Source organism: Oryctolagus cuniculus, chromosome 12 (assembly GCF_964237555.1).
Source record: "Oryctolagus cuniculus chromosome 12, mOryCun1.1, whole genome shotgun sequence".
In the NCBI taxonomy this organism is placed as follows: Eukaryota; Metazoa; Chordata; class Mammalia; order Lagomorpha; family Leporidae; genus Oryctolagus; species Oryctolagus cuniculus.
In genome coordinates, this window is record NC_091443.1 from 66066637 (window position 1) to 66079391 (window position 12755).

Here is a 12755-nt window from a genome sequence, read left to right on the forward strand (position 1 = left end):
TTGAATTAGAAACAATCTTACATATCCATTTACAGGAGAATGAATAAAGATAACATGGTTATTGAAAACTATTAAGGCTAACAGATAAACTAATGCTACAAACATATTGCTATTAAACAACAAAAAACATTTTACATTTACACTGTAAAACCAAAGCACTCCATCCATATATAAGTTCCAAAGCAGATAAAAATTATTTAATATGACTTGGGTTATAAGCTAAATGGGGGGAAAATCAAATAAATCATTATCAGAAACATAGAAGAGATGTTACAATTGCAATCTAGAAGGGATAGTAGGTGGGGCTGGAAGAGATCTGGCAATGCCCTATTTCTCCACTTCAGTAGCTATTATACAAGTGTTTGATTTACAGTTATTATACAATCTTTTATTTAAAAATAATGTATCTCACCATAAAATTGTAAGGAGTATCTCTATATATAATAATGTCCTATCACCTGATATGCTTAAATAGAGGCTAAAAAGTCCACATATCAAAGCTATTAAAGCAGGAACTCAAATACTAGTCAAGAATTTGGACTAGATGGACATCAGACTTTTGCTAATGGATTTATTTGCATACCTTGTAACGATGATTTTTATGAACACTATTCTGGAAGCAGTCCATACAGAGTACACATGTTGGATCAATTGCACAGTCTCTGAAAAAGATTGAAAATTACATTTGAAATTTAGAAGGCTCCTCTGATACTTAAGGTATGACAATAATATGAAGTAGATGAGTTTCCTGTGCAGCACACAAACTGAATATGAAGATACTACAAAAATAGAATTCTAAAAATGTTTTGAGCAAAAACAACACTATCAAGCATATGTTCATCTTCATTTTAACTACATTTCAGTGTGCAAGTTTGGATGTCTGATTTTATATCTGATGTCATCATAACTTTAAACCTTCACATGGTTTCAAATTGTTAAATTACAGTTCAAAATTAGTTTTATGGAAAGGGTGAGTTTTTCATTACTTTATAATCTCATACTGTCATTTAAAATATATTTTATTAACACTGATTACTCACTGTCAAGTGTTTCTTGAATAAAGACAAAATTCACTGGAGTCCCAAACACCTAGAACAGTGTCTGACACATAGTAGGTACTCAATATTTAAGGAATAGAAACCAATTCAATCTCTCTTACTCTTTCCCCTAACAGCAATTTTTCAATTATATTGTTTAATGTCTTCAGGGAAACATTAAGAACAGTAGAAATTAGTGCAAATTACAGGATTAATTTTTCAGATATTTTACTTTGCAGAGTTGAGCAGATGAAATTGGTAAATTTTAGAAATAAATTTGGAGGGGGGGCTGGTGCTGTGGCGCACTTGATTAATCCTCTGCCTGCGGCGCCAGCATCCCATATGGGTGCCAGGTTCTAGTCCCAGTTGCCCCTCTTCCAGTCCAGCTCTCTGCAGTGGCCCAGGAGTGCAGTGGAGGAAGGCCCAAGTGCTTGGGCCCCTGAACCTGCATGGGAGACCAGGAAGAGGCACCTGGCTCCTGCTTCAGATCAACGCAGTGCCGGCCGCAGTGGCCATTTGGTGAGTGAACCAATGGAAGGAAGACCTTTCTCTCTGTCTCTCTCTCACTGTCTATAACTCTACCTGTCAAAAAAATAAAAAAATCAAATAAATAAATTTTGGCAGCTGGTGCTGTGGTGCAGGTTTATCATCTGCCTGTGGTGCCAGCATCCCTTATGGGCACTGGTTCAAGTCCCAACTGTTCCACTTCCAGTCTAGCTCCTTGCTGATGGTCTGGAAAAGCAGTGGAAGATAGTCCAAGTGCTTGGGCCCCAGCACCCACACGGGAGACCTGGAAGAAGCTCCTGGCTCCTGGCTTCGGATCAGCTCAGCTCTGGTTGTTGAGGCCATCTGAGGAGTAAACCAGCTGATGGAGGACCTCTCTCTGTCTTTTCCTCTCTCTGTCTGTAAATCTGTCTCTCAAATAAATAAATAAACCTTAAAAAAAAAAAAAAAAGGAAGAAAAAGAAACACTGGGGGCGGCTGTTGTGTTACAGTGGGTAAAGCTGCTGCCTACAACACCAGCATCCCATACGGGTACCAATTCAATTCCTGGCTATTGTGGCCACCTGGGGAGAGAACCAGAAGATGAAAAACTTTTCTCTCTCTGACTCTAACTCTGATTTTCAAATAAATAAGTCTTTTAAAAAAATTTTAAGGCCGGCGCCGCGGCTCAATAGGCTAATCCTCCACCTAGTGGCGCCAGCACACCAGGTTCTAGTCCTGGTCGGGGCGCCAGATTCTTTCCCAGTTGCCCCTCTTCCAGGCCAGCTCTCTGCTGTGGCCCGGGAAGGCAGTGGAGGATGGCCCAAGTCCTTGGGCCCTGCACCCACATGGGAGACCAGGAGAAGCACCTGGCTCCTGCCTTCGGATCAGCGCGGTGCGCCAGCCGCAGCGCACCAGCCGTGGCAGCCATTGGAGGGTGAACCAATGGCAAAAGGAAGACCTTTCTCTCTGTCTCTCTCTCTCACTATCCACTCTGCCTGTCAAAAAAAAAAAAAAATTTTTTTTTAAAAAGCTAATAGGTAATAAAAGTTGGCTAATAATATTCTCTAAAATACATATGATCTTTTGACCTATTTAGAACAAGATTTCTAAAGCTCAATACTACTGACATTTTGATGTCAGTTGATTATTTGTTGGGGATGCAGGGAACTACCCTGTGTATTGCAGGATATTTAGCAGCAAGCTTGTCTTCTACCTACTGGTTGCCAGTACCAACCCCCAGCTGTAACAATTAAAAATGTCTCCAAGAAACTCTGAGACATGAGGTCTACAAGTGTCTACTATGCTTTAGATGAAACTGACTAGACTTTAGGTGAAAATACATGAGATGGTAAACAAACCTTACTATGCCATAAAACAAAATAGTACATAAAACACGAGAGTAATTTTTTATCCTGAGAAAAGTATAGGAGAAAGAGTATAATCAGCAATGATTATTCATAAACTAGTGTAGCCCAGAATTATAGTGAAACAAAAGCAATTTTCTGTATTTATAAAGTCTATTTATGAAGTCTAAAAATTCACTCTTAACCTAAACTACATTTAATAAAGAAAGAAAATGAAAACTACTGAGATCTAAAAGATGAAAATTTCAGGCAGTGTCAGGATAAAGAAGTTCTCTGTGCCAACATGATGTTTAAAAGGAACTATTCTTACAGAGAACAAGAAGTCTCAAACTGCTTCTAATTTCCTTACAACTAGTTTCCTTCTATTCAACTAAACTGACTGTTCCTTCAGGTCTATAGTCCCTTCCTTAATCACAATTCTGAAATCCAAAAAGTCCTAAAACTAAATGGTTTTGATTGTTTGTAGGCTTAGCTTCAAATCCCACTTGATGATACAAAATAACCCAAAAGGACACAAGACTATAGACTTTATTCCACTTGCTAAGAATATTCATAGATTTCTTATAGAAATCTTACTATGTTTGTGTGTGTGTTTTTTTTTTATTTTATTTATTATTTTTTTTTTTTAACAGGCAGTGTGGACAGTGAGAGAGAGAGACAGAGAAAGGTCTTCCTTTGCTGTTGGTTCACCCTCCAACGGCCACCGCCGGCTGGTGCGCTGCAGCCGGCGCACCGCGCTGATCTGATGGCAGGAGCCAGGTGCTTCTCCTGGTCTCCCATGGGGTGCAGGGCCCAAGCACTTGGGCCATCCTCCACTGCCTTCCCGGGCCACAGCAGAGAGCTGGCCTGGAAGAGGGGCAACCGGGACAGAATCCAGCGCCCCGATCAGGACTAGAACCCGGTGTACCGGCGCCGCAAGGCGGAGGATTAGCCTAGTGAGCCACGGCGCCAGCCTTACTATGTTTGATTACAGGATCCTACCCTGACTCTCCTGGTCAAGTACTCAGAATTCTTTTTTTTTTTACAGGCAGAGTGGACAGTGAGAGAGAGACAGAGAGAGAAAGGTCTTCCTTTGCCGTTGGTTCACCCTCCAATGGCCGCCGCAGCCAGCGCGCTGCGGCCGGCGCACCGCGCTGATCCGATGGCAGGAGCCAGGAGCCAGGTGCTTTTCCTGGTCTCCCATGGGGTACAGGGCCCAAGCACCTGGGCCATCCTCCACTGCACTCCCTGGCCACAGCAGAGAGCTGGCTTGGAAGAGGGGCAACCGGGACAGAATCCGGCGCCCCGACCGGGACTAGAACCCGGTGTGCCGGCGCCGCAAGGCGGAGGATTAGCCTAGTGAGCCGCGGCGCCGGCCCAAGTACTCAGAATTCTGAAATACACCTGGCCCCAGGGTTTCAGATAAGAGTTTGCTGACTACATTGTAAACAAAGCAAAAATCTATCATTCAGATATTTGGAAAACAGCAAGCAAAAGTGAAAGAATTGTTTAACTAGAAGTCACATATTCAAAAACAAGCTGTACTAGCAAAAAGAGACTTAAAAGTATATAATAAAAGAAATTTAATTAAATGGGATTTAATATATTATAAATAGTAATAAACCAAGGCAAGAAGATCATGAAACAGGTACAAAATAACAAGACTTCCATTATAATCAACCCTGCAGATTTCTAATTCTTACCTACAAGAATATGTTGTCTCTCCACTTTTGAAAACCTTCCCACAGAGCTGAAATGCTCCACTGTGTTTCAATTTCTCTAAGCAAATATCTGGATCTTCTCCAAATAAGTACCATTCCAGTGGAGTGAATATTGACATCTGTACACTCTCCTCCTGCTTTTCCAAGTCTGGGTCCATTTCAGCAAAATAAATTTCTGGCACCAGTTGTGCCAAATGTTGCAAGAAAGCATGATGAAAATCAATTTGCTGATCCCACCACTGGAAAAAAAAAAAAAAGAAGAAGATAGAGATTAGACTTTCTTACAAGTTTCTTCTTAAGATCTAGGGGAACAAGCAATAGCATAATTCTGTATTTTCAAAGTGATGACAATATATTTTATCTTTTACTAATACAAAATCAAAGAGGGTATTTACACACAAGTAAGTCACTGCCTACATATCACAGAAAAATGGGAAAAAATAAGTGCAGTTGTCCCTAGGAAATGAAAATTACCCTTCCATTCCATAATGACCAATTCTTGCTGTGTGAAGGTGATTCTACAATCAGTCATAGGCTATACAAAGCATTCCCTCAAAGTTTAGTTTAATTGTTTTAACGAGCCATAGTGTTTAACAAGACACCAAAATTATTATATCTTTTTTGTGTGAACACAAAAATGGGTAACATGGACCTCATCGAAAGCAAGATCTTCTGTTCTTCAAAAGAAACGGTTATAGACGGCTTCCTTTCACAAGAAAACATGTTCAACATCATTAGTCATCAAGGGGAATTTAAGTTGAAATGACAATGAGAGGCCGGCGCCGCGGCTCACTTGGCTAATTCCCAGCCTGCGGCACCGACAGCCCAGGTTCTAGTCCCGGTTGGGGCGCTGGATTCTGTCCCGGTTGTTCCTCTTCCAGTCCAGCTCTCTGCTGTGGCCCAGGAAGGCAGTGGAGGATGGCCCAAGTGCTTGAGCCCTGCACCCGCATGGGAGACCAGGAAGAAGCACCTGGCTTCTGGCTTAGGATTGGCGCAGTGCACCAGCCGTAGTGGCCATTTGGGGGTGAACCAATGGAAAAGGAAGACCTTTCTCTCTGTCTCTCTCTCTCTCACTGTCCAACTCTGCCTGTCAAAAAAAAAAAAAAAAAAAAAAAGGAGAGGGAGAGAGAGAGAGAGATGACAATGAGATATCTCAGCACAAGCAGCTTTTTAAAAAAAAAAAAAGCAATCTCGAATGCCAACAATGGGTAAGCATTTGGCCTAGCGGTTAAGATGCCCATATCCCATATCAGAGTGCCTGAGTTAAAAGTTCTGTCTCTCGTTCCTGACTCCAACTTCTGGCTAATGTGGATCTTGGGCTGCAGCAGTGATGACTCAAGTAACTGATTTCCACCACCCATGTGGGAACACACATGCTGTCTCTTAAAGAAAAGTGCCAATAAGAATGCAGAAAATGCCGAAAAATGAAACTGCTAGCAGAAATTCAAAATGGTGGGGCCAGCACTGTCACACGTAGCAGGTAAAGCTGTTGCTGCCAGCGGTGCTTACATCCCATATGTGTTAGAGCCCTGGCTGCTCCACTTCTGATCCAGCTCCTTGCTGATGTGCCTGGGAAAGCAGCAGAAGATGGCCCAAGTGCTTAGACCCCTGCACTCATGTAGGAGACCTGACAAAGCTCCTGGCTCCAGATCAGCCCAGCTTCTGCTGTTGCAGTCATTTGAAGAGTGAATAAGTGGATAGAAGCTATCTCTGTCTCTTCTTCACTCTCTCTCTCTGTAACTCTGCCTTTCAAATAAATAAATAAATCTTTAAAAAAAATTCAAAATGATAAAGCCACTTTACAAGAGTGACCATTTCTTAGAAAGCAAAACATAACACTTACCATATGACCCAGCAATCAAACTACTAGGAATTATCCAAGTAATGAAAACTCATGTTCATACCAAAATGTAGACACAAATGGTATAGTGGCTTTATTTATAATTACCAAAAACCAGAGACAAACCAACTAACTTTCAAATGGCAAATTAATAAACAAACTGTGGTATATACAAACTATAGAATATTACTAAGCAATAACAGGAATGAACTGCTAATACACACAATATAATGGATAAGCTCAAAATGTACTGTTGTGAAAGAAGTTAAACTAAAAAGTTTGCACCTTAGCAATTGGGATCATATAGAAGGTATCCATGTGACTCAAGCAAAGTCTATCTCTGCTTGTGCCAATTTTTTTTTTAAGTTTTAAGCTTTTTTTTTTTTTTTAAAGATTTAGTTTATTTATTTGAAAGAGTTACAGAGAGAAGTAGAGACAGAGAGGTCTTCCATGTGCAGGTTCACTCCCCAGATGGCCGCAACGGCCGGAGCTACGCCGATCCAAAGGCAGGAGCCAAGAGCTTCCTTCGGGTCTCTCACATGGGTGCAGGGACCCAAGGACTTAGGCCATTTTCCACTGCTATCCAAGGCCATAGCAGAGAGCTGGACTGGAAGTAGAGCAGCCTGGACTAGAACCGGCGCCCATATGGAATGCCGGTGCTTCAGGCCAGGGTGTTAACCCGCTGCGCCACAGCGCTGGCCCCAAAGTTTTAAGCTTTTTATTCAGTGAGAGAAATCCATAGGAGAGTGAGGGCCCTATCTAAAAGAGAGAGAAATCTGGATTCATACCGAGTACCAGGAGCCAGCCATGTGGAGGAGCATGTAGGTCATAAAGCATGAGGCAGGTGGCCCAAAGGCCATGCACTGCCTGTGATGGCAACAGGCAAAAAAAAAAAAAAAACAACAACAACAACAACAACAACAAACTGGGCCCACCATGTTCCAGGCCTTTAATGTGCCAAATTTCTAATTCCCACAATAAGTGGGTTTAATAGCCATTTTACACAAATTTCAGTATCATCATCATTCCACTCTTATCAAACAAGGCTGCTTTCCAGGTATCAAGTACTGCTTTACTAAAATAAATACTTGAGAATTACTCACTGACAGTCTAGGCTTAAATGTTAGGGTTGAATGTTACCAAATCATCCAAGCAGCCTACCATTATTAATGCCAATCGGTAAGCAGGCTCAAGTGAACAGAGGTAGGGGAAACAGAGGACTGTCTACTATCAACCCAACACACTGGCAATTTAGTTGTATTTAACATATTCCCAATTAAATTAACACTGTTGATATGAAATGGATTGGCTTTCTGGTTTTATTAATATTCCATGTGGGTTTTTTTTTTTAAGATTTTATTTATTTATTTGAGAGGTAGAGTTACAGAGAGGGAGAGACAGAGAAAAAGGTCTTCCATCACTGGTTCATTCCCCAAATGGCACCAATGGCTGGTGCTGAGCCGATCCTAAGCCAGGAGCCAGGAGCTTCTTCTGGTCTCTCATGTGGGTGCAGGGGTCCAAGCATCTGAGCCATCTTCTACTGACTTCCCAGGCCACAGCAGAGAGCTGGATCAGAAGGGAGCAGGCAGGACACGAACCAGTGCCCATGTGGGATGCCGGCACTGCAGGAGGCTGCTTTACCCCCTGTGCCACCACGCCGGTCCCAGCTTTGCTTCTGATTCCACTTCCTGCTAATATGTGTGGGAAGGCAATGGAGGATGGCCCAAGTGGGTTTCTGCCATCTACACGGGAGACCTGGATGGAGCTCTTAGCTCCTAGCTTCAGTGTGTCCTAGCACCAGGTTTTGCAGGCATTTAGGGAAGTTCTCTTCCCCCATCACACCCCTAGATGGCTACAACAGCTGGGGCTGGTGCAAGACCAATGCCAGGAGCCTAGAAATCCATCTGAGTTTCCCAAATACTTGAGCCATCACCTGCTGCTTCCCCATGGTGCCTGTTAGCAGGAACTTGGAATCAGAAAAAGAAACTAGACTCAAACCCAGGCACTCCAATGAGACAGATATAACTATCAATGGAATAGAAGAGATGGTCCAAAACATCAATCTATAATATACTCATGAAGTCAACTGACTTTTAAAAAGACATCAACACAATCAAAAGGAGAAAAGAGTCTTCAAAAAATGGTGTAGGAGCCATTAGCCTTATGAAAAATATGAACTTCAACTCATACTTTATACCATTCACACAAAACAAATTTGAAATGGACTATAGACCTAAATGTAAAAGCTGTAACTATAAAACATTTTGAAGAAAATGCTTCACATCCTTGGGGCAGGCTAAGATTTCTTGGACTGGGTTATTCAAAATTAAAACCTTCTGGTCTTCAAAACAAACATGAGTAACTGATATCCAATTCTGCTACTCCTTATGCCTTTCTCAAACTTTTCCTTCAATCAAATAATCAAGATGAATTTTGAAATTTATATATATTTTAAAATGGACATGCCTTTGCTTCTTGAATCTATGGGTAGAGCTACACCTGTGAAAAGGCACAGAGGAGGCAATAAATGCACTAACCCAACTTAACAATGGCATGCCCATTCAGACTGTCTATGAAGTGCTGGCCTTTGTGTCCAAGGAATACCTGTGACCCAATTGAGTCCTAAGGTGCTAACTGCTCATTGCCACAACACTGGCCCCAGTCTTTTCAATCTTACATATTTCTTGTACAAAGTTATTCACAACAACAAAGAAAAACTGAATATCTATCAATAAGGGAATAGTATAAGAAGTTATAGAATGTCATTTAACCATACCTTACCCAAATGTATAAATGTTATAAGGATATTCAGAAACAAAGAAAAAAGAAACTAAGAGAAAATTGGATTTTTCATTGCTCATGAAAGTTCTGAAGCTTCTACTTGTATACCAGAATATTCACTATAACACTACTTACACTGCCTTAATGTCTATCAACAAAGATGAAACAAGTATGGTACAACCATACCATTCTATGTAGTCACAATACTATAAAACACTGTTAAGCAGAAAATAAGTTTTAAGGGGTTGGCCCAGTGGCATAGTAGGTTAAGCCTCTGCCTGTAGCATCCACATCCTATATGGGCACTGGTTCTAGTCCTGGCTGCTCCACTTCCAATTCAGCTCCCTGCTGATGGCCTGGGAAAGCACTGGAGGATAGCCCAAGTACTTGGGCCCCGCACCCACATGGGAGACCTGCAAGAAGCTCCTGGCTCCTGGTTTCAGATCAGTCCAGCTCTGGCCATTGTGACCATTTGGGGAGTGAACCAGTGATGGAAGACCTTTCTGTCTCTTGTCTCTCTCTGTCTGTAACTTGGCCTCTAATAAATAAATAATTTTTTTTTTTGACAGGCAGAGTGGACAGTAAGAGAGAGACAGAGAGAAAGGTCTTCCTTTGCCATTGGTTCACCCTCCAATGGCCGCCGCAGCCGGCGCGCTGCGGCCAGCGCACTGCGCTGATCCGATGGCAGGAGCCAGAAGCCAGGTGCTTTTCCTGGTCTCCCATGGGGTGCAGGGCCCAAGCACCTGGGCCATCCTCCACTGCACTCCCTGGCCACAGCAGAGAGCTGGCCTGGAAGAGGGGCAACTGGGACAGAATCCGGCGCCCCAACCGGGACTAGAACCTGGTGTGCCGGCGCCGCTAGGCGGAGGATTAGCCTAGTGAGCCGCGGCGCCGGCCAAATAAATAAATCTTAAAAAAAAAAAAAAAAAAAGAAGTTTCAAATAATTTCATTTTGTATAAATTTCTAAATTATATATGCTTTTAAAATCTCTACACATTTGCGCTAATTCATTATATGTGCATATACACCTATGCTTATCATTTCTTAAATGAAGACTAAGGGTCTGGAAGGAGAAACAACAAATTACTAACAGTGATAACATAAAAGAACTTACCCAGAGAGTCTAGGGATTTTCACATTTTACTTGAAACAATGTTATACTGTTTGACATTGTTAGATAAATGTGAATATTTTTGCAACTAAAAAATAACTCTTAAAAGTCTACCTAGTATGTGTATTTAAGATGATGCTAATTAGTATCAAAGTACGTCCCAGAAGACACTTATTAACTCCAACTGGAAAGACAGTAACTTTAAAGCAGATAAATCCTGCAGATATCAATTTAATATCACCAGTAAGAAATATGGAAGGGTGGGCCAGCGCCGTGGCTCACTTGGCTGATCCTCCGCCTGCAGCACCAGCACTCCGTGTTCTAGTCCCGGTTGGGGCTCCGGATACTAGTCCCTCTTGCTCCTCTTCCAGTCCAGCTCTCTGCTGTGGCCCAAGAGGGCAGCAGAGGATGGCCCAAGTGCTTGGGTCCCTGCATCCGCGTGGGAGACTGGGAGAAAGTACCCAGCTCCTGGCTTCGGATCGGCGTAGTGCTGACCGTAGTGGCCATTAGGGGAGTGAACCAATGGAAGAAAGACCTTCCTCTCTGTCTCTCTCTCTGTCTCTCTCTCACTGTCTATAACTCTCTCTCTCTCTCTCTCTGTCTGTCTAACTCTGCCTGGGGGAAAAAAATATGGAGGAGTGGGCATTTGGTGGATCAGTTAAGACCCTACTTGGGATGTTCTCATCCTACATCAGAACACCTGGTTTCAACTCTTAGCATTGTTTCTGATTCTAGCTTCCTGCTAATATGCACCTAGGGAGGCAGGTATTGACTCAAGTAATTGGGTCCCTGTCACCCATGTGGGAGACCAAGACTGAGTTTTAAGAATTTGGGAAGCAGGGGCCGGCGCTGTGGCATAGTGGGTAAAGCCACTGTCTGCAGTGCCGGCATCCCATATGGGCACTGGTTCAAGTCCCGGCTGCTCCACTTCCGATCCAGCTCTCTGCTATGGCCTGGGAAAGCAGTGGAAGATGGCCCAAGTCCTTGGGCCCCTGCACCCACATGGGAGACTCAGAAGAAGCTCCTGCTCCTGGCTTCAAATAGGCACAGCTCCAGCTGTGGTGGCCAGTTGGGGAGTGAACCAGCAGATGGAGGACCTCTCTCTCTCCCTCTCTCCCTTTCCTTCTCTCTCTGTATAACTCTGAGTTTCAAATAAATAAAATAAATCTTAAAAAAAAAAAAAAAAGAATTCGGGAAACAAACCAGCAGATGGTAGATTTCTCTGTCTCTCTGCCTGTCAAAAATAGGAAAATAAAAAGCAAGTTGTCAACCACTGGTTATCATATGATCTTTCTTTAAAAAAAAGAAATTATTGATATCAGGCATTGCTTGACAAAGGCATTGAGAAGGACAACATGCCCTTTTTGTGTTATTTTTGCCAAAAACATAATCTCAATTATGAAAAAGCATCAAATAACCCCAAATTGAAGGACATATTACAAAATAGCTGTTCAGTGTGATTTAAAAGTGTCAAAGTCATGGAAAATGAGGAAAGAGTAGACACTGTTGCAGAAGAAAGTGCAAAAAAAAAAAAAAAAGTGCGGATGGAAAGAGAAATACCAATGGATCCTGGAACATAAAAAGGATGTTTATGGGTTTACAGGAAAAGTGGTGAAGGTCAAAGTCTACAGATTCATTAATATTAATTTCTTGTCCTTGATAATTCACTATAGTTATGTAAGATGTCAACATTTGCGGAAACAGAAATAAGGATGTAAGGGAACTCTGTTGCAGTTTTTGCAACTTTTCTACAAGTCAAAAATTAGTTCAAAATAGTTTAAGAAATGATACTGAAGGGCCGGTGCTGTGGTGCAGCGGGTTAACGCCCTGGCCTGAAGCGCCGGCATTCCATATGGGCACCAGTTTGAGACCCAGCTGTTCCACTTCTGATCCAGCTCTCTGCTATGGCCTGGGAAAGCAGAAGATGGCCCAGGTCCTTGAGCCCCTGCACCCACGTGGGAGACCTGGAAGAAGCATCTGGCTTCGGATCGGCACAGTTCTGGCCAATTGGGGAGTGAACCATCGGATGGAAGACCTACCTCTCTCCCTCCCGCCCTCCCTCCCTCCCTGCCTTTCCTCTCTCTGTGTAACTCTTTCAAATAATTTTTTTTTTTTTTTTTTTAGAAAAAGAAATTATACTGAGGGGCCCATTTTGTGTGAGAGGGTTAAGATGCAGACAGCAACACGGGCATCCCTTATCAGAGTACCAGTGTGACCCCAGCTGCTCTATTTCTGATCCAGGTTCTTGCTAATGTACCTGGGAAAGCAGTGGAAGATGGTCCAAGTGCTTGGATGCCTGCCACTCATGTGGGAGACACAGCTGTAATTTCAGGCTTCTCACTTCAGTCTGGCCCAGCCCAGCCATCATAGTCATTGCAGGTGGGGAACCAGTGGATAGAAGCTTTCTCTATCTCTTCCTCTCTGTCACTATGCCT

General features: G+C 42.7%; 1 protein-coding gene across 5 annotated transcripts in view; it reads right to left on the minus strand.

The window, feature by feature from the left end:
• Window positions 1-12755, minus strand: part of UBR1 (ubiquitin protein ligase E3 component n-recognin 1) — a 169001-nt gene that overhangs the window by 137177 nt on the left and 19069 nt on the right. For all 5 annotated transcript variants that reach the window (XM_070054077.1, XM_070054074.1, XM_070054075.1 and 2 more), the window contains exons 2-3: window positions 4570-4826; window positions 584-662 (exon numbers count right to left, since the gene is read on the minus strand). Coding sequence is in view for 3 of the 5 variants with exons in the window: in XM_070054075.1 (XP_069910176.1) it covers window positions 584-662; window positions 4570-4826 (336 nt within the window). In the remaining 2 variants the exon portion in view is untranslated. The remainder of the gene's footprint in view (window positions 1-583; window positions 663-4569; window positions 4827-12755) is intronic.